This window comes from Helianthus annuus, chromosome 13 (assembly GCF_002127325.2).
Source record: "Helianthus annuus cultivar XRQ/B chromosome 13, HanXRQr2.0-SUNRISE, whole genome shotgun sequence".
NCBI lineage: Eukaryota > Viridiplantae > Streptophyta > Magnoliopsida > Asterales > Asteraceae > Helianthus > Helianthus annuus.
In genome coordinates this window covers 99,040,305-99,062,926 of record NC_035445.2, presented here as the reverse complement: position 1 = coordinate 99,062,926, position 22,622 = coordinate 99,040,305, and the positions used below count along the sequence as shown (strand labels likewise).

Here is a 22,622-nt window from a genome sequence, read left to right as displayed (position 1 = left end):
TAGAGGAAACTCTGCCCGTTTTTTGTAAAAATCCGTTTAATGTTTAACGTAAAACGTAAAAATGTAAAAAGTTTAACACAAAACGTAAAACGTAAATAGTCTGACATAAAACGTAAAACTTAAAAAGTTTAACGTAAAACCGTAAACTTTTTAATGTAAACCGTAAACTTTTTAACGTAAAACGTAAACCGTAAACTTTTTAACGTAACACGTAAAAAGTTTAACATAAGCCGTAAAACGTAAAAAGTGTTACGTAAAACGTAAAAAGTGTTACGTAAAACGTAAAAAGTTTTACGTAAAACGTAAAACGTAAAAAGTTTTACGTAAAACGTAAAATGTAAAAAGTAAAAAGTGAAAAAATTGGCGCGTTAAAAACGGGACATAAAAACGGAACGCTAAAAAACGGTGCGTAAAACCGGGAATAAAAAACCGTACGTAAAAACCCGTGCGCAAAAATGGCGTGAAAAAACGGGGCGTAAAAAAACGGCGTGTAAAATGGGTCGTATAAACGGCGCGTAAAAACGGGACATAAAAACGGGACGTAAAAACGGGACGTAAAAAATGAGGCGTAAAAACGACTTGTAAAATCGTGAAGTAAAAAACGGCGCGACAAAAAACGGTGCGTAAAATCGGCCATAGAAAATGGCACTTAAAAACCCGGTCGCAAAAACGGCGTGAAAAATGTTTTGTAAAAAAAAAGGTATACCGTAAACTTTTTTAACGTAAAATGTAAACTTTTTAACGTAAAAACGTTAAACGTAAAATGTAAAAAGTTTTACGTAAAACGTTAAAAGGTTTACGCAACAGTAAAAAGTTTTACGTAAATCGTAAAACGTAAAATGTAAAAAGTGTTACGTAAAACGTAAAAACGTAAAGAGTGTTACGTAAAACGTAAAAAGTAAAACATAAAACGTAAAAAGTTTACGTAAAACGTAAAACGTAAACAAATAAAACATAAAAAACCGGCGCGTAAAACGTAAAAACGTTAAAAACGTTGAGGTAAAAAACCGGCACGTAAATCGTAAAAAACGTTAACGTAAAAAACCGGCGCGTGAAACGTAACAAAACCGGCGCGTTAAAACGTAAACTTTTTTATCGTAAAACGTAAACTTTTTGACGTAAAACGTAAAAAAACGGCGCGTTAAAACGTAAAAATTTTAACGTGAAACGTAAAAAAAACGGCGCGTTAAAACGTAAAAAAACGGCGATTTTCTGTTGCGTTCGTTTTGCGTAAAAACGTTTTTGTAAAAAAAAATAAACCGTAAACTTGTTAACGTAAACCGTAAACTTTTTATCGTAAAACGTAAAAACGTGAAGCGTAAAAAGTGTTACGTAAATTTTTTCGTAAGTTTTACGTAAAACGTAAAAAGTTTTTCGTAAGTTTTACGTAAAGTTTTTCGTAAGTTTTTTTCGTAAGTTTTACGTAAACTTTTTCGTAAGTTTTTCGTAAAACGTAAAAAGTTTAACGTAAAACGTGAAAATTTTAACGTAAAACGTAAAAAGTTTAAATTTTTAATGTAAAACGTAAAAAGTTTTACGTAAAACGTAAAAAGTTTTACGTAAAACGTAAAAAGTTTTACGTAAAACGTAAAACGTAAAAAGTTTTACGTAAAACGTAAAAAGTTTACGTAAAACGTAAAAAGTTTAACGTAAAACGTAAAAACTTTTACGTAGAACATAAAAAGTTTAAATTTTTAACGCAAAACGTAAAAGTGTACAAAAGGGGCGCGTTAAAAAAAGTGAAAAAACCGGCGCGTTTAAAACGGCGTGTAAAAAACGACGCATTAAAAAACGTGGAGAAACGGCGCGTTTTAAAAAAACGACGCTTGAAAAAACGGCGCGTAAAAACGCGTAAAAAAACGGCGCGTTAAAAATTTTCGCAAAAACGGCGCGTTAAAACGGCGTGTAAAAAATGTGTAAAAAATTTGGCGCGTTAAAAAACGTGGAAAAAACGGCGCGTAAAAAACGTGTAAAAAACCGCGCGTTAAAAAAACGCCGACTGAGAAAAACGACGACTTAAAAAAACGGCGCGTAAAAAACGGCGTTAAAAACAGCGCGTTAAAAAAACGCCGATTGAGAAAAACGACGCCTTTAAAAAACGGCGCGTAAAAACGGCGCGTGAAAAACGGCACGTGAAAAATGGCGCGTAAAAAACGGCGTTAAAAAACGGCGCGTTAAAAAACGACGCTAAAAAACGGCGCGTTAAAAAATCGGTGTGTTAAAAACGGCACGTTAAAAACGCCGATTGAGAACGGCGCGTTAAAAAACGGCGTGTTAAAAAATCGGTGCGTTAAAAACGGCGCGTTAAAAACGCCGATTGAGAACGGCGCGTTAAAAAACGGCGCGTTAAAAATGCCGATTGAGAACGGCGCGTTAAAAACGGCGCATTAGAAACGGCGTGTTAAAAAAACGCCGATTGAGAAAAACGACGCCTAAAAAAAACGGCGCGTAAAAACGGCGCGTTAGAAACGGCGTGTTAAAAAAACGACGATTGAGAAAAACGACGCATTAAAAAAAACGGCGCGTGAAAAACGGCGCGTAAAAAATGGCGTTAAAAACGTCGCGTTAAAAAACGGCGTTAAAAAACAGTGTTAAAACGGCGCATTACGCTTGAAAAACGGCGCGTAAAAAAAACGGTGCGTTAAAAAACGGCGTGTCAAAAAAACGTAAAAAGTTTAACGTAAAACTTAAATTGTAAAAAGTATAAAAATCTTTTAAAAAAAATCTGAATTTAAAAATGTTTTTAATAAAGAAATTATGTTTAAAAAAAAAGTAATAAAAAGTAATTAATGAATAGGACAAAAAAAGGTAATTTAAAATTGATATATATAAAAAGACAAAATAGAGTTATTTTACTTAAATACTCTTTTGTATTATAATATTAAAGACATAATAAGACAAAAAACTTTTAATATTAATATTAACTACTTTTAATCACATCCATCCATCTAGTTGATCTAAGGGCCATAAAGTGGTTCTCATGGTTTTTACAACTAGAGGTGGTTTTCATTTTAGCGATCCCATATATATATATATATATATACACACACAATACATCAACACAAATAAAATATTTAAACACTTGTTTTTTGACACGAAATAACTATTATTATTTACCTTTAAAATAATTTAAGTAAATAACTAATTTCATTAGTTATTTTTACCAAAAAAAGTTCTCTTACCAAAATAATTTAAGTAAAATAACTAATTTTTTTTATTTTCTCGCAACAATTATATAAGTCCTTTTGTCGATACAAGAATTTAAAAAAGAATTATTATTCAAATAGGGAATTTGACAACTTTTAATATAACTAGGTGATGCCCCACCCGCGTTGCGGGGCGATGACCGAATAATTCTCAACCAATTAAAAAAACAGTATTATAGTTTTGCTAGAAATAAAAAAGTAAAAAGAGTGTTAGGCTGATCTTCGACACAATTTTTAATTGGGGGCAAAGTCATATTTTTATTTTTATTGGGGGAAAAATCAAAAGTTTTTTTTTCCCGGTGGTAAAATCCTAATTAATAGGTAGGGGAAAACCATATTTTTATTTTGCACTGGGGGGCAAAAACCTAATTTTGAATTGAGAGTGATATCGGGGAAATTCGTAAATTTTAGCTGGGGGCAAAAGCATAAATTAATTTTTAACTGTGGGCAAATACGTAATTTTAAACTGTGGGCAAAACCGTAACTTTAAAGTAGGTATAAAATAATAAACTGGTGTAAAATCGTAATTTTGAGAAAACGTAATTTTGGCTGAGGGTAAAAGTGTAATTTTTTTACCGAGAGCGAAATCATATTTTTTAGCTCGGGGCAAAAGGGTAAACGTATTTTGAAGTTGAGGCAAAACCGTATTTTTTAACTAGGGCAAAAACGTAATTTTAAAATGAATATAAAATAATAAACTGGTTGGTCCAGTGGGTATTGCTCACCGCCCATTTGAACCAATGGCAGAGAAACACTATTCCAGGGCAAAAACGTAATTTTAAGGCGTGTATAAAATAATAAACTGGTTGATCCAATAAGGAAGCGGCGGCTGCCCATTTGAACCAATGGCAGGGTGATATTATTCTCTGCCATGTGGTTTTAGGATAATAGGATAATGCTATTTTTTTCTTTGTTATTTTAGCCGAAAATCTTGGCTTATATTTCTAGATGCTTTGGTATTTTGATGCTAGACTTTTGTTTAACAGCTAGTTTTTCTTTGTTACTGTTCAAAGCATTGGAGATTTAATATATAGGATAATTTTCTAAGAGGTAAGGATAACAAGTAAGACAGAAGGGTATCTATACCTTAGAGAAGGGTATCTATACCTTAGAGTATAAGGGGTGCATGCCTAAAGGGATTAGGCAAAGTTTTTTCGTACTCAATCATGTTGTATCATGTAATTTGCCTCTCATTTTTGCCTATTAACCAAAAAACATAAGAGGTTCATGCCTAAATTCAGATTAGACAAACTAATTTAAAAAAAAATATGATTGGTTGATTTAGATATGGGTCTCACCACTTACCTTCTCCCTCTTCTTTCCCGAAGCGGCATACTCTCCCCGAATTAACTTGATCCCGCACGCAAACTTAAGTGACGGTAGTATCGCCGATCAGCAAAGGGATTGCCGATCCCTTTTGCCGACTCCACCCCGTACACCCATATGTCGACACAAGAATCTTTAAATAAATACAAATAGTTATTATTGTCAATTTGACTTTTTCAATATGATTCATGACACGATTTTGCACTAAAAGATTTGGTTCTTTCCTATTGGCTCAAAAGTCTTATGTCCACACTGATGAGACGAAAAGTTTGTGTTTTTTTTTGTCCGAAACGTATACATTCAAAAACCATCGCTTCACAACCACGTCGAGAATTACAACGGAATTATACAAAATCAAAATTACATCAATTATTCCAAGAAATAGATTTATATTTAGATCTATTCTTAAAACATAGAAAATCATAAGATTTAATTCTACTCGTGATGTCTTCAATTCTCCCGTCTTTATTCGAAAAAATCTTCTCGATTCTAGAATTCTAAATGCACCAACATGCTTAGATGATCGTGCCATGAACAACTTTCTTCCTGAGCTCTCCAGGACCAATATAATTATGAACTCCAACAGGTCCCTAACCGAGAAGTCAAAATTATTAGGGATTTTACACCAATTACTAACCCATTTCCAAATCACCGCTGCCACCATGCAACCCAAAAATAAATGGTCTGAAGTCTCTTGCTTGCAACCGCAAAAAACGCATCCACCCAAGCTAACAACGACGTTTCTCTTCCTTAACGCCTCCACTGTAGGAAGTCTATCCATCTCCGACCTCCATGCAAAAATATTTCACTTTTTAGGAATCCATTCGACTCCATTCCATAACGTATCGCGTGCTATAATCCAAAGAATCCTACTGAATTTTCTTAATATTCTTAACTAAAAACCCATCCACATTTGCGCCTTGCCACTCCTACGTGTCACTTTTGTCCCTGATGATAACCGAACCCAACATGCATTCGAGACTGCCCCATTCAAGAGCTTCACCAATAGTAAAAGTGTTATTTCTCCATCTCCATATTCAGCTCACCCCATTATCATCAGACTTTATACAATCTGTGACCCAGCATTGTTTATTTTTTTTCCCAAACGAAATAGGTTTAGGAAACACTCTTTTAGCGGCATATTGTTTAACCATGGATCCAGCCAAAACTTAATATTTCTCCCATTCCCCACAGTCTCTCTTATATAATTTTGCATTTTAAGACCACCAATTAAAGTCCTTTCCACCTGAATTATCTTACTCAACACCCCTTTAAAATTGTTTCTACTAGGAAGCATAGACCAAGACCTATTGCTTTTATGAATGGCATCAACAACCCTTTTCCACAAACTTGACTCTTCTACCTTGTGCCGCCAAACCCATTTGAGCAATAGAGCATTGTTTATATCTTTGAGTCTTTGAAGTCCTATACCCCCTTTATCAACCGGACAAGCCACACGGTCCAACGAAACCCAATGAACTTTGTTTCCGTTATGGATGTTGCTCCATAGGAACTTTTTAAAAATGGTATCCAATCTATTAGTTACCGCAGTCGGCGCCTTGTATAGATAGAAGTAATAGGTTGGAAGGCTCTCCAAAACCGACTTAATTAGAGTCACCCTTCCACCTATCGACATTGAGTGAGCCTTCCATTTTGACAACCGATTTTCCACGATGTCAAATATGATACGCCAATTATTTATCTGCTTCATGTTAGCCCCAACCGAAATCCCAAGATAAACAAATGGAATTTGCCCCGTTTGACACCCCAAGACGGCGGCCATCCGGTTGGTTTCCAATTCGTCCACACCAATACCATATATACATGACTTAAACATATTAATTTTAAGCCCCGAGCACACATGGAAACGTCTAAGAAGGCGATAAACATTTTTAATATTAAAAATCGAAAACTCACCCATAAAAATGGCGTCATCCGCGTAAAGAAGATGAGAAATCGAAGGGCCGCCATTAGGCATTTTGAACGTCAAAAGAACCCAAATTGCAAGCTTTCTTCATCATGCAAGATAAACCCTCCATAACAATGAGAAATGGAAAAAGCGACGAAGGATCGCCTTGACGCATTCCTTTATAACACTGAAAATCAAAAGTAGGCGAGCCATTAACGAGAACCGACGATCTCGCCGATTCTAAAACACCATACACCCAGTTGACCCATCTAGGCGGGAAACCCATTTGCTCCAAAACAGCTCCGACAAATTTTCAGTGGACACTATCATAAGCCTTTTCGAAGTCAATCTTCAAAATGAACGCCTTCTTTTTCGCCTTCTTTATCCACGAAACATATCATTCACTATGAGTGGGCCATCTAGGATATTTCTCTCCTTAAAAAAGCCGACTGAGTTTCGGAGATAACCGACCCCAACACCTTTTTGATACGGTTAGCAAGAATTTTTTAAATTACCTTGCTAATCACCCCAACTAGGTAAATAGGAAAAGGCAAACTAGGGGTGTGGAGGAGTTTAGGTTGGGGGCATTACTCGACACGTGGTGAGGGTGAGATCCACAAGCTAATACTAAAAAATTAGGGGAGTGGTGGGGCGTCGCTTAGCTGGACGTGGCTAGCCATGTGGAATTTAAAAAAAACTACAAAGAAAATTAAAAAAAAACCTACATTGAACCAGCCAACCACAACTCGCCATGTCACCCAGCCCCCCGCCCCACACCAGCCAGAATCTCCATGCCAAGTGGGCAACGCCAGCCCAAGGTGGAGCACCCGACGTTAAAGAACCAAAATGCCCACACTCCAACGCCCTTCCTTTTTTTTTGTTCTTTAAAACCACACGGTCTGGGTGCGGTTTTATGGCGTTTATGCCACACCACGCCGCACACACAACCCCGGGAACGTCGTTGTCCTTGTAGTTTATGTTTGGGCTTGGGCTTTTCCACCGGCATGGGGACATTTGGGTTGTGAAGTAGAGGCTCTTGATTGGTGGGTGGATTTTGGGTGTGTGTTAATTGGTTGATGTCTATATATATTTTATTTTATAAAAATGCCACTAACCACGCCACTCCCACATGGCCACACCGTCCATTTTAGCACCACGCCACGTTCTGACACGTGGTCCACGTGTCGCATAATGCCCCATCTTCAAGCCCCTACACACCGTATGGTCTAATACTGAAAAACCCCTTATTTATTCTTTAATACTAAAAAAAGAAAGAAGCTAATGAGCTATAGCTCAATTGGATTGAAGGGGAAGTAAAGATTTGGGTTTGAGGTCATAGGTCTCAAATTCGAACCCGATCCTAACCAGGTTTTACCGTAGTGGGTCTTCAGAGGGTGGATTTTCCCCAGAATTAGAGATGGTCGGCTTGGGTTATCCAGCGCTTTTTGTAGTCGTCTTTTCCGTTGTGTTAACCTGGATAACCGGACTTTTATTCGTTGGCACTTCAAAAAGAGGGAGGGAGACAGAGTGGGGTTTGTTAGGTCCGTGGAACACATGGGCCATGCTAGGCCACCCATGCACCAGTCCCGTGGGGCGTGATCTTCCCGGTCCTCGATGGCCCTCGTGGCACCTCTACCATCCTCTCCATGGCCCCCATACCCATTAGCTTTAGCGCATTCATGTTGAATTGCCAATGGTCCAGCATCACAAACCCAATGAGCACAAACATTTTGCATTTTGGCGGTGGTTCGAGGATGATGGTCCGGCTGCAAGGACTTGGTCCACAAGGTGAGGGTGGGTTCTGCACACAAACATTATTAGTTTGTGTCTTTTTATATAAAAAGTGAAGTATGAAGTAGAGGCTTGTACAGTTTTAGTGTTGCGGGAAAAGTGATTTTTTTGTGATTTTTTGGGAATGTATGAAATCTGATATGATACGTTGAGGTGGAGGTTAGTGAAGTTTTGCGTTGTAGATGCTCTTATCATTTAATCATGACTAGAACAAACATGAAACTAGATGTCTTACCACTTTATTGTTAGGAAGGAAACCAAACATCAAATTACATCTAAATTTATATATTTTAGCCATTTAACAGGATCAAGTTGGTATACCAATTTGTTAGAGCTTTAAGCCTTTAGCCATGTAATCAAGGGCTATGATCATATGACTCTCACTTTATGTGTGATCTGTCACTAATCAGAAAATTCATAAAACCCGTGGATTTCTCCCGATCTCCCTGATGTGTTATATGTTGTTTATGATGATTTGGAAGGTTTTAATCGAAGGGGAAGGGGAAGGGGAAGGGGAAGGGGAACACCACCCACGTTGAAGGGATGGAGAGGAAGGTGATGTGAGGTGGAATGTGATGTGACAGATGGGGGTGGTCGGGGATGACACAAACACCCCACAACCTTATTTTTTATTTATAATTTTATTCTAAGTTACTTCTAAACACTCTATACATGTACGATGGAACATTTAAACCCTTCACCACTTAATAGAAAGGAGACGACCTATCACATGTGACGGATCCAGGATCTATTTTCTAGAGAAAGATCGGATAGTTTGACCGAATATTCTAAAGAGAGAAAAAGATTTTTGCCAACAAAATATGGTAAATATATATATTTTTAAAGAGGGGTGTCCGCCCTACTCTTACATGCGACTCCATCACTACTTACCACCACAACAATTTTTCTTAGTAATAAATATAACATAAATTTAATCATTCAGTGGAAGTCATTGACATGGAGACCCTAGTGACATTCTTGGAAATTTCCACCGTCTAAAGTCGTAGTATTCTATCTACCAAGTCAACAACATTAAGTTTTCAACAAGATCTCATTACTAGAAGGAAGATAATATTTTTTTTTCTTTTTCATTTATTTATTTCTCTCATGCCCCGCTTGTGATGTGTACATATAATGTATATATGTGGACACTCAGGGGGCAAAAGTGAAATAATACTAACTTTAACGTTATTTTACTAATTTCGTGAAAATAACGTTAAAAGCGGTAGATGGTTAATCATGTATCATGTGGTGACGTTGATAGCTGAAAGACACGGGAGTACATGCACCAATCAGTTTCTATCCCGATTGTTTGAGTGTTATGTGTCTTAGGTCCAAGGCTTGATACAAAACTACAATCGAGCCAGGGTCTTACCGGAAGCAGCATCTCTATTCCTATGGGGTAGAGGTAAGGCTGTCTACATCTATCATTTTCAGACTCTATCTTAACTTTGCTATCAGTGAAATTTAGAAGATTATTTATTTCCCTCATTAACATCCAACAACCTAGAAATGTAACCAGGTTTTTAAATCATTAAAAGCTAGTTTAATGATTTAAGTGGTGGAGGGCTTGTATTTCTTTTGAGAGATGCAGGTTTGACTCCCACTTGGTGCAGAGTGAGGCACTGCTGGGCAATGATAGGAGACCCAGAGAAAACTTGGGTTGGATCCTTGAGCCAAACCGGTTTTACCGGTAATTTCACTGTTGTGCCTACGGGCGGGTGGGTTACCGGGTTTTCCCCGGAATTGGTGGTGGACTCGGGTTACTCTCGGAGTACTCCGTTTGTTCAGTGGGTGCCCCGAGAGTGCTAGGAATTGAGTTTGTTGGCCGTTCAAAAAAAAAAAAATTTAAAAACTAGTTTACTTTTCTGTCACGTTAAAGCTACCAAATTTTCAATTTTCCGCAAAAAAAATGACATAAGATGCGACTTAAAAGTCAAATGACAGCATATATTATTATATAACTAAACCAGACCTGGCCATATGCTCATACTCATGGCTCCCTCAATATTTCAACATTATCTTCTTCTTCTTCTTACAATCATAATAACATCATTTGCCTCTTCAACCCATGCTTTAACCAGAGGCTCATCTTTATCCGTTGAAAACAAAGATGACCTCATACTTTCACCAAACGGCCGTTTCACAGCCGGGTTTCATCAAGCTGGAGATAACGCTTATGTGTTTGCAATATGGTTCACCACATCCGGTGCTCGAACGCCTCGCACCGTGGTCTGGATGGCTAACCGAGATGCACCCGTAAACGGGAAGAAATCAAAACTCTCCCTGTGGAAAGATGGCAATCTTGTTCTCACTGATGCCGGTCAGCATATCATCTGGTCAACCCAGACCGAGTCAAAGTCATCCTCCTTAGAACTAACACTCCTTAACACAGGTAACCTTGTGCTTCGAGTTCAACAACAAAACCGGATTATTTGGCAAAGTTTCGATAATCCAAGTGACACCCTTCTTCCAAACCAACCCTTCACTAGAAAAACACAACTTGTTTCTTCCAGAAGCTTAACTAACCACTCGTCGGGTTACTACTCGTTGCTTTTCGACAACGATAGTATTCTACGACTCGTGTACAACAGTCCTGATACGACGTCGCTTTACTGGCCTGATCCGAGGGTAAGAACATATTTCGCTGGGAGATTCGAGTACATAGATGGTAGAACAGCCGTACTAGACTCTTACGGACGATTTAACTCAACAGACGGGTTCAGCTTCACATCCGCTGATTTCGGATTGGGCCCACAACGAATCATGCGGCTTGATACGGATGGTAATCTAAGACTTTATAGTTTAAGTAGAGGAATGAAATGGGAAGTTCAATGGCAGGCGATTTCGCATATTTGTAGGATTGATGGTACGTGTGGACCGAATAGTCTGTGTACTTATACCCGTGATTCGGGAAAAAGATGCAGTTGTTTACACGGGTTCAAGATGGTGAATGATCAAGATTGGAGTCGCGGGTGTGAGCCCGAACAATCGAATGTGTGCAAGGCGGATAACGATTGTGACTTCATGGTGCTTCCGTATACGGAATTCTACGGCTATGATATTAGTTTCCACATCAACACTACACTTGATGCTTGCAAGAAGACTTGTTTGCAGGATAATAACTGCAAGGGGTTTAACTTTGCATCGCAAGTTGGGACCGGACTCTTTTTCTGTTTCTTGAAATCTTCGTTGCATAACGGGTATCAAATGGGCGTCTACGGTACTATATACATCAAGTTACCAAAAAAGCTGGTGTTGTCGTTTAATCCTGCGAAACCCATCGGCCGATCGAGCTACAACTGTCCACGACGTGTGGTGGTAACGCCGCTTTTACGGTTGTACGAGAAAAAGAACAACACGAAGCCACTTGGGTTCATGATAGTGGTCGGGAGCACGATTGGGTTCATCGAAATCCTCTGTATAGTGTTTTTTTGGTATTGTAGTAGTAAACATTCGTCTACAACCGAGCAAATGTACTTCCCAGCGTCAACGGGGTTTAGGCGATTCACGTATAGCGAGCTGAAGAAGGCGTCACGCAATTTCAGTGAAGAGATCGGGAGAGGCGGTGCTTCGGTTGTGTATAAAGCGCGGTTAAAGGACAACAGGATTGCGGCGATAAAGAAGCTTAAAAACAATGGCGAACAAGGGGAAGACGAGTTTCAAGCGGAGATAAGCACGATCGGGAGGATGAATCACATGAATTTGATCGAGACGTGGGGATACTGCGCTGAAGGAAAGCACAGGCTGGTAGTTTACGAATACATGGAGAACGGGTCGTTAGCGAATAACTTACGGCTCGATAAACTCGACTGGGCTACAAGATTAAACATTGTGATAGGTACTGCAAAAGGATTAGCGTATTTGCACGAAGAGTGTTTGGAATGGATTCTCCATTGCGACGTGAAGCCGCATAACATACTGTTGGATGGTAACTACAACCCGAAGGTGGCCGACTTTGGTTTGTCGAAACGGTGGGACAGAGGTGGTGGGGACAAATGGGATTTCTCCATGATGCGAGGGACTCGAGGTTATATGGCTCCCGAATGGGTGTTGAATCTTGCGATTACTTCGAAAGTGGATGTGTATAGCTACGGGGTGGTGGTGTTGGAGATGATAACAGGACGGAGTCCACGAAATGATTGTGATGGTGATGTGCAGCCTGGGCTAGTGAATTGGGTGCGAGAGAGAGTGAAAACGGAATGTTGGGTTGAGGAAACGGTAAATGGTTCGATAAGAGGCGAGTATGATGGGAGTGTGATGGAGAAACTAGTTGAGATTGCATTGCAGTGTGTTGAGGAAGATAGTGAGGTAAGACCAACAATGAGCCAGGTGGTTAATATGCTACTTCATATGTAACTATAGTTTGTATGGAAATTAAATGTAACATAATAAATGAATAAAATATCAACAAATTCATAAGAAAACTTATCTTCTATGTCCCGAAAACTTTTCAGAAATGTGAGTCACATAAGTCATCAATTCTTTAATCTTGCAACCTGGTTGAAGTTAATGACTTCTAATAGCTTCAATTTACCGTCTATAATGATTTTAAGAAATGGTTAGTTTCCATCAATTTCACTACTTGTTAAAGATAAAACCCGCCAATGAGCACTAGATCAAGCGGTGGAAGACTTGCATTTTTCTTAAGAGATGCAGGTTCAACTCTCAGTTGGTGCGGAGTGAGGCATTGGTGGGTAATGATAGGAGACCCATGAAAACTTGGGTTCGATCCCTGAGCTAAACGAGTTTTACTGGTGATTTCACCGTCGTGCCTACGGGCGGGTGGGTTACCGGATTTTCCGTGGAATTGGTGGTGGCGCCGGATTACTTTCGGAGTACTCCGTTTGGTCTAGTGGGTGTCCCAAGATGCTCTGGATTAATTTTGTCAGTCGTTCAAAAAAAAAAAAAAAAGAAGATAAAACCCATCGAAACTCTATACACTTGGATGGAAATCGGGAAGATTACACTGACGTTAGGATGTTGAACATCAAATGTTCCAACCTACTTAGGATGGATGCTATTTGACATAGTTTTGCGCTCACCGACGCAACGCGAGGGTGCTTAATTCTAGTTTATATTTATATGTTATGAAATTCAAGATTAATTTTTGAGATTAATATTGTAATATATTTACATTTTTAAATACATCAAATATCATTACGGTGATGATGATGTGTATGTTATTTATCACAATTATAAAGATTTTTAATATTATAATATATTTACATTTTAATATATTTAATTTATTATATAGATTTTTAATACATAAAATTATAAAGAAGAGTAAAAAATATATATACATGAAAGTCGTACGGGTATACCCGATATCTGACGGGTAATAAATTGGGCATGGGACAAGATTTTACGACCGCTTATGGGTATGAGATTAGTCATATCCGACCCATTGCCATCTCTACATGCCTCACTTTTTTTCTGACATACACATTCACACTTTCTTTCCTTCGTATCATCATCTCCTTTCACCACCTCATCCTTCCCTCTATTTAAAAACACATAAATACATCTTGGATTGTGGATGCTCTAAGTATATTTTATCGACATTTGGGATGTTACAATTTGTTATCCTCAATAGTTCATGACTGTCTTTTATCAATAGTATGCTTGGCCGTAATAATAACTTAGTCTCTTTTTTGTTCCTTTTTAAAAGATGTATATTCATCCACACTGTCATTGTGTGGTACGTTTGAAGTTAAAGTTGATGTTTGGGTCGAGGATATGGCTAGCTTTTGGGTAGATGGTTATTATGAAAATCATGAGGATGCCATATATCCTTCATCTAGGAATTGTAGATATCCTAGATATCTGACGTTTGGAAATGAGATTGGGGTTAGGTTCTTGTCGGACGTCGAGGCGTCTTCGTTTAGCAATTTTATGAACACATGTAACTTGGAAATTGAATAACTTATTTGGTTTTTTAGCTAATTGATATGTTAGAAATCTTTGGAAAATTTTAATTTCAGTTTTATGCACTATAACCATAAAGTCTACTCTACTTAAAGACCGATTGATGGTTCATTTTATATACATTTTATTTCATACTAATTACTTTATAAATGCGTTAATATTATCAAATGCTAGAAGAGTGAATTCTCTTTGATTCAATAAATGGGTACAATATATAGGTTCCAATACTCCCCAGAGCGGTAGAGAATATGGAAAAAAAAGAACCAGTGATAATAATAATAAGATACAAGTGCTAGCTTTAATCGACTCGAATACCCAAACGTTTGCCAACAAAACCATATTGTGCTTTGATTTTGCCATCCATAGTCTTCAAACAGATCTCGTAATCCAGCTCAATGCGTCGGCACGATAGCTGCGGAGTAGAAACCGAACTAAATAGCAGCGAGGCGGCTGACCATAGTCCTGCACACGGTGTGGCGGAGGACCGAAGCCCAATGAGCGGTGGACCGAAGTTGGCGGTAATAGGAAAGAACCATGGTTCAAGGAGCAGCTAACCGAAGTCTGCGACAATATATAGTATGGACCGTAGTCCAATAAGCAGCGGACCGAAGTTGGCATAAATAAATAAAAACAAAAAGAGAGTGGTGAACGGGTGGCGGCAATGAGCAACTTGAGGAGTACTATGGGTCAAACGCTCACAACCATAATCAATTTCTTGTGTATGTATTGTTCAGATGGCTATAACACCCAAATACACTAAAACCAACAAAAACAAAAATGTCATTTTTTGTCTCATTCAACGCATGTGGCAGGGAACAAACAAGATTCAAAGCAAAATAACCAATGTGTGGTTAATGAGTAAGGGTTAATAGATTTAAATACTCTCAACTATTGCCATTTCACCGCTGACACTCTTAATTTTGACTTTGGCTCACACGGCTCCAAACTTAACACTTGGGTTGTTGTGTCACCCCGTCGTTAAATAAACACTAACTGGATTAGTTCTTTTTGCTGACATGGTGACATGGCCTGTTTTTATGAGGTGATGTGTAATTTTTTATTTTCAAATGTATATTGTTATTTTTTTTTAATTTGATTCAAATTAAAAAAAAAAAACAAATACATATAAATCAGCCAACATCATCTTCAACATCAGATTTCACCACCGCTAACATCAGCCAACATCATCTCCTTCCCCCTTTTCTCACTACCGCCACAATCAACCCAGCCACCACCTCTTTCTCCCTTTCTCACCACTGCCACAATCAACCAAGCCACCACCTCCTCGTTCTCTCTCTCATCTTCGTTACTCATCTCTGCTTCTCTCTCTTCGTTTCGTCATCGCACCACCACCAAACAGTGGTGGTGGTGGTCAGCCATCTCATTGACCTAAAGGGGAGGAGGGTGGTTTAGGTACAGGGGAGTGGTTGATTGTGGGGTTTTGGTGAAGAGGATGAGGGGCGCGAGTGGCCGATCGGGTTACCGGTGCCGGCAACCGGTCGGTGTAATGCTGGTCAGACATCGAGAAGGAGAGGGAGATCGAGATGTAGGTGTTGTTTGGTTATGTTATTTGGAGTTATAAAGATGGTGAAACATGTTTACATTACACGTCACACTTGCCATGTTGGATTATATTGACACGTAGGCTAATTTTTTTAACCCAGTTAGTGTTTATTTAACGACGGGGTGTCATGACAAACAATGTGTTAAGTTGGGAGTGGTGTGAGACAAAGTCAAAGTTGAGTGCCAACAGCCAAACGCGATTAGTTGGGGGTGATTAGATCCAATAACCCAATGAATAATTATGGCAGTAACTTCAAACAAAAAGGAATTTATGGTGTCAGTTTCGAGTGGTTGACGGGACGGATAAATGGCTTGGGTCTTCAAACGATAACGGAGCTTTTTTCAATAAGAACTAGAAAATAAAAAGAAACGAAAAATAAAATAGAGGTTGGACAGGGCAGCGACGGTGTCTAGGGTTTGAGCTCGGTGGCAACGGCTAGGGTTTTTATTTTTGTAATGGCGTGACAAATGGTAAAAGAGTGAATTCTCTTTCATTAAAAATTGTTATAATATATAGGGATAAATCGGGCCCGTAGGGCTCGATACTAAAAACCTAAATAGTACATGTTCCAATAAATATAACTAGGAAATATACTACTTTGATTATTTTTTTTTATTTTTCATTTTGTAGGTTTTGGAGAAAACGAGTTAAAAACACAGTTAAATTGAATATGAGATAAAATATGCTTCGGTCGAACTTCAAACTGTTTTGGATTACGTGCAAATATTATTCTAAGGTGAATTTAGAAAATGTAAAAGAAAGAATGTTTTTTTTTTGAAAGGATAAAAAACAACAAAAACGACCACTACATAATTACAAATTTATATCAATCGTTCCACATAATGGACCGAAACGAGGACCTATGTTTAAACCAAAAAAAGCCCACCGATCTATTCTCATTAAAAATATCTTCCACATTAACCCGAGAACACCTTATTGTTTCTAGCCTTCCAGAGACACCAACAAGCAATGATGATGATACCCTGCACAACCTTCTTTTCCTTCGCCCCCAATCCGCTTGTTTTATGAATTTCCAATAAATATTTGAGAACGAACGCAAAAATATTAGGAATTCGGCACCATATACTAATCTTCTGACATATAATAGCGGAAATACTACAAGAAAGGAAAAGGTGATCCGATGATTCGTCATCAAAGCCGCAAAGAGGGCAAACCCCGGAGCCGATATCAATACCCCTTTTCAAAAGCGCGTCGGCCGTAGGGATTCTCTTCATTTCTGCTCGCCAAACAAAGATGTTGCACTTCAACGGGACCCACTTGCACTAGTCAAGCATGAACCGGCTGGGAACCATGCTACCGCAATTAAGTAATGTTTTTACCGACTTGACTGTAAAAAACCCAGAAGAGTCGCCCAGCCATCTCCATTTGTCTTTGCCATAGGTGAGAGCAACCGAAGAAATCTTACCCGAAAGCCTAGCAAGCTCCGCAAGCTCCATATCCGTTTCCGGGTCGTGTCTCCATAGCCACATACCACCATCTTCCAGTCTATCCTTAACCGAACAAAATTTCACAGTTTCCAAACGAAATAACTCGGGGAAGACCTCTTTCAACGGAACATCCTCAAGCCACGGATCGAACCAAAAAAGAATATTGCTCCCCGACCCAATTTCACCTCTGAAGAAGCACCGAATCGGTTTGTTGTTGACAACCGGTTTATTGAGGCAATTGCAAATATTTAACCAAGCTCCCCTAATCGCTCTATTACTCAGAAGAAAAGACCACCCCGAATTATTTGAATGAATGGCTTTGATCACTTTAACCCATAAACTATCGATCTCACACTTAAACCTCCATGCCCATTTGCTAAGTAAAGCCAAATTGGTATCCGATAGCTTACAAAGGCGCAAACCCCCTGCCTTCTTAGGAATTGTCACCCTATCCCAAGCCACCCAATGAGTCTTCCTAACGTCACTCGAACCCCCCCCCCCCCAAAGAAACTATTTAATGATACTTTCCAAATCTTTAATTACTTTAACCGGAGCTTTGTAAAGAGACAAGAAGTATTGGGAAGACTTTGAAGAACAGAACAGATTAAAATCACCCTCCTCCCTATAGATAAAACCGATGCCTTCCAAAGAGTTAGTCTTCCTTCGAAAATATCATAAACCGGTCTCCAATTGGAAATGTGGTTCATATTAGCTCCCACCGACAAGCCAAGGTAATTGAACGGGGCCAAATCGGCCTTACATCCTATCCAGTCAGCCATCTCCTCCACTTCTGAGCTAGAAACACTAAAACCGAAAAAACTAGACTTGGCAAAATTAATCTTCAAGCCCGAGCACGCGTGAAAGCATCTAAGAACTCTAATGACATTGGCAACATTTTCGATGCTCCACTCCCCCATGATTATGGCATCATCCGCGTAGAAGAGGTGAGAAAGACACGGACCTTCATCTGGGAATTGAATACCTTTAAAATCTTCAACATCACAAGCTTCGTTCAACATATAGGAAAGAGCCTCCATAACCACGACAAACAAAAACGGCGACAGGGGGTCCCCTTGCCTCATACCTTTGCTACAACCAAATTCAAATGTAGGAGAACCATTCACAAGAACGGACGCCCTAGCAGAAGAAAGAATGCCAGAGATCTAACTTCGCCACTTAGTCTGAAAACCCATTTGATGGAGAATATCCGAGACAAAATTCCAGTTAACGTTCTCATAGGCTTTCTCAAAATCAATTTGGAGAAAGTAAACATGTTTCTTATTTTTTCTGATCCAGGATATCAACTCATTAATAATAAGAGGGCCATCGAGAATGAATCTCCCACTAAGAAAAGCCGACTGAGAATGAGAGATCACCGCATCAAGAGCCCTTTTCATCCTGTTTGCAAGAATTTTAGACACCACTTTGTTAATGACCCCAACCAAACTAATCGGACGGTAATCATTCAAACCCAACGGATCTCTAACCTTCGGAATAAGGGCGATGAACGCCGACCCACACCCCAAACTTAACTTACCGGAATGAAAAAAGTAAGTAAGGATATTGAAAAAATCCTCCTCGAAGAGATACCAAAAATGTTTGAAAAAACTGAAGTTAAAACCATCAGGGCCGGGGGCCCGATCATCACTACAGTCGAAAACCGTGGCCTTAATTTCCTCCTTAGAAAACCGATCCACCAAATTCTCGGCAACCACATTCGATATCCGACTAATATTGGAGCAAACCAGCCGAGGACAAATGGAGCAATCCTCCACGAACTTATCTCTAAAAAACCTAAACACCTCTTTCTTAACCAAAGAAGGCTTCGAAATCCAAACTCCATTCACATCAAGTCCATGTAAAGTGTTACTCGCTTTTCTACAATTAATCTTAGAGTGAAAGAATTTCGAGTTTTCGTCACCATCTTTAGCCCATCTGATGCGAGATTTCTGCCTAAGATCCATAACTTTAGCTTCTTCTGCCTCACGAATAATTTTTTTTTGTTTTCTAATAAAATCTGTCACACCCCCAAAATCCACCTGCGGAGTATCACCGCTTGGGAGCGTGACTGACCAGGATCAAGCCATCAATCATATTGAACATAGTGTATAATAAATAAAGTAGTTCGTAAAACCCAATTCAATACAATTGATGTTCAAACCAAACAAAACATAAATTGAGTAGCGGAAGCATAAGTATGTAAACCTAATGTAAATCACAAGTTCAAGGTTTAAATGTTAACATGGCATCCACGATCCATGTCCCACAACGACCTGCTCCTCCCTGTGCAAGCTCCATATGTACCTAAGGTCCTGCAAGGCATGCAGCAGAAAGTCAACAACTAGTTGAGCGAGTTCACAGTGTACAGTTCAGTAATTGTAACAGTATGAGTAGCATTATGTTCGTTCATTAAATCATGTCTCGTATTAGTTTCCATCGCGGCCCTCTCGGCATGTATGCGAAGGTTAGGGGAAATATTCCCAAATATCCTAGACTAGGTATATTTGTATCGCGACCACCCTGGCATGTGTGCGAAGTTTTAGTATGTATAGTTCGCGGCCTTCCTAGGCATGTGTGCGAATGATTAGTCATAATATCGCGGCCAACCCCTGGCGTGTGTGCGAAGATCAGTTCAATTGGTATACTAGTCTAGCCGTATCTTATCATTACTCTTCCTCACCCGAGGGTCATACCATTAGGTTCTATTAACTAAGTATGTACGAATAAATCATCGAAATCCCATTCCCACCCTGGGAACCCCATGCCTTGGCTGTGTGAACTCACCTTTGCTTTGCTCGGTAGATAAAGCATTTGTCCTAAATTGGTCAACCACACCCTATTATGGTTACCACTCGTTAGGACGGTAAACAAGTAATCACGTACAAGCTACACGTATTTGTCAAGTAGTGTACAAGTAGTAACAGTTATGGCATAACAACTTAATCATGAATAATCCATTTATAAAACAACTGACACGAAATGACATGGAGACACGGATCAGTGAGCTGTGTGTGGCCTATAAAAGGTTTGGGCTTTTCTAGTGTGCGGCCCACTAGAATAAGGCCCAATGTATGTTTAATGTGCGGCCCACTTGTCAAGTGTGCGACCCATATTGGAGTGTGTGGTCCATTGACAAGTGTGTGGTCATGCTTTGCAAGGTTGCACATTGCGCATTATGTGTTTGCATGCTCCGAGTGTACGACAAATCAATTTATCCAAATCATATCTTTGTAAATTTTATCACCACTATTTTGAACACCAATCCTAAATCGCTTCCAGTAACAGTTAACAAATCAAGTGGCACACTTTTAATCAAATATAAGTCAAGCAAATTATTAATGCCCAGTTCAATTTCTATTGGCAAAAGTCTATCCTAACATTTACAACCACGGTTTCAGATCTCATTATGCAAGCAAATCAAGATCATTTAATTATTATTCCATACTTCAACATGTTGGCTGGTTAAAAATTGGGATATATTATAAGAACAGATTATGTAGCTCCCACTTTGTCAAAACCGTTTAACAAGTATCTATGTATATAGCCGAGGATCACGAAAAATGCAAACAATCCATGATGAACACATATATAATCTCCAATCAGTAAATTAACAACATACACAGTCTTGTCGCCTATCACTTCACAAAAAAATATCAACAATTCAACAAACTTCTGAATAGATCTAAGCTAACAGTCACCAGCATCAACATATACCATTCTTTCTATCAATTCGAATATAGTTTTTAATCAATGTCTTCATATAGTTTTCACATCTAAATAAACAAATAGTAACAGTTATACCACCAAGGTTCACAATAGGCACCAACATTCAGACATAACAAAATACTGACCGAGGGTTTCCTTTGAGCATCAGTCGCTACTGCTACGACCACTAGCCAGAGCTCTGGCGGCCGCCGTTGCCGTCGGCTCCACCACCCGGGTTCGAACAGAAACATCACGCCACTTCTCGAGCACATCCACCCTTAATTTGCCGTAATGTCTTCGGAGTTTAGCCGTTCTTTCAGCGTTTTCGACCACCGAATCGACGACACTAGCGTCTGTCACCGTCGCAACGCCGCCGTGAAGTGGGGCCAACCCTGTTTCTCTCTCTTTCTCCTTCCGTTTCTCTCGTACTGATGTTTCGGGTGGCTGAAGTGGGTTGTGGGTGAGAGATAGCGGAAGAAGAAGGGTTAGGGGTGCTCATCGGAGGAGCAGGGTGGCGGCCGGAATCACTCTGGTGATCGGGATTGCAGAGAGGGACGAGAATTGTGGGTGAGTGTGCGGCTGCATGGTTATGGCATTAGGGTTGGGGCTGCATGGTTTTGTGGGTGTGTGGTAATTGTGATTGCGGCTGCACGGTTTCGAGAGGGGTAATTCCCATGGGAAGTTCATGGTTTTATTATAAATGAGGGGGTGAGGAATTATAAGGAGGTTTAAATAGGTAGGGTTTAGGTTAGTTAGGTTGGGCATAGCCCAAGTGCGTGAACCCATTAAACGATTAGGCACCTCGCTCAAAAATCTGGCCCGGTTTTGTTAATGAATAACGGTATTTAAAATGAATATCAAACCTTTCGCCGCGTGTTTCTATTATTATTTTACACATAAAATAATAACGATAATAACAATATTAAATAACAATAATAGCAAATAATAATAATCACATGGTAAAATATCCGGCTTCTCGATAATTGGGATCGAGAGTACGGGTTGTTACATTCTCCCCATGTTACAGGAATTTCGTCCTCGAAATTTAAGCTAATATATACGACACGTTCTTATCTATAGATTTGTTAATAACCTTATGGTCGCACGTAAATAAACATAGCTTCACAAAGGTTCAAAAAACGAATCATGTGAGACACATAGCACATAAAGTCACGTATCACGTAAAATCACGTAAGTTGCATATCATGAAAAATTCACATAGTTTATACTTGTTTCAAACAGCAGGGAATTTCATATAAGTTATATCTATTTGCTCAAAAATATTGTGTCGTGAGTGTATGCGAACTTTTCGAGACACTTGGTTCATCTGAATAATTCATTATTCGATTCAATAATCACTCCTACGAATCATCACTAAAATAAATAATTAAACAACATATATCTTTGAGTCAAATAAATAATAACTAGGTATTCATTTTATGATTGCTCATATATTTTTTTTTGTCATTTAGTATTGTTTATAAATATAAAATAAACTTAAGGTTTAAAACAAGATAACAAAACTCATGTCCTTTTTTTAAAATTAAATATGAATTAATGTTTCATCCGAATTTTTAAAATTTTGTCCTCATTTGAGTTTAATTTACTTCCACAAATTTTAAAATTGCAATGGGATACAAACTTTGCCTTCTTCTATCGTTATGAGTTCATACTTTAGAATCGTATTATTAGTTTATATCATTCTGAGTTCATCATTACTATAGAACAATTTTCATGTCCTCAAT

General features: G+C 38.8%; 1 protein-coding gene across 1 annotated transcript; it reads left to right on the top strand.

Annotated features, from left to right (window-relative positions):
• The first annotated feature begins 10,207 nt into the window (after positions 1–10,207).
• On the top strand, positions 10,208–12,659 carry LOC110898806 (putative receptor protein kinase ZmPK1). Its single transcript, XM_022145648.2, has one exon. The coding sequence runs from the start codon at positions 10,216–10,218 to the stop codon at positions 12,589–12,591; it is 2,376 nt and encodes a 791-aa protein (XP_022001340.2). The 5' UTR covers positions 10,208–10,215; the 3' UTR covers positions 12,592–12,659.
• The last annotated feature ends 9,963 nt before the right edge of the window (positions 12,660–22,622 follow it).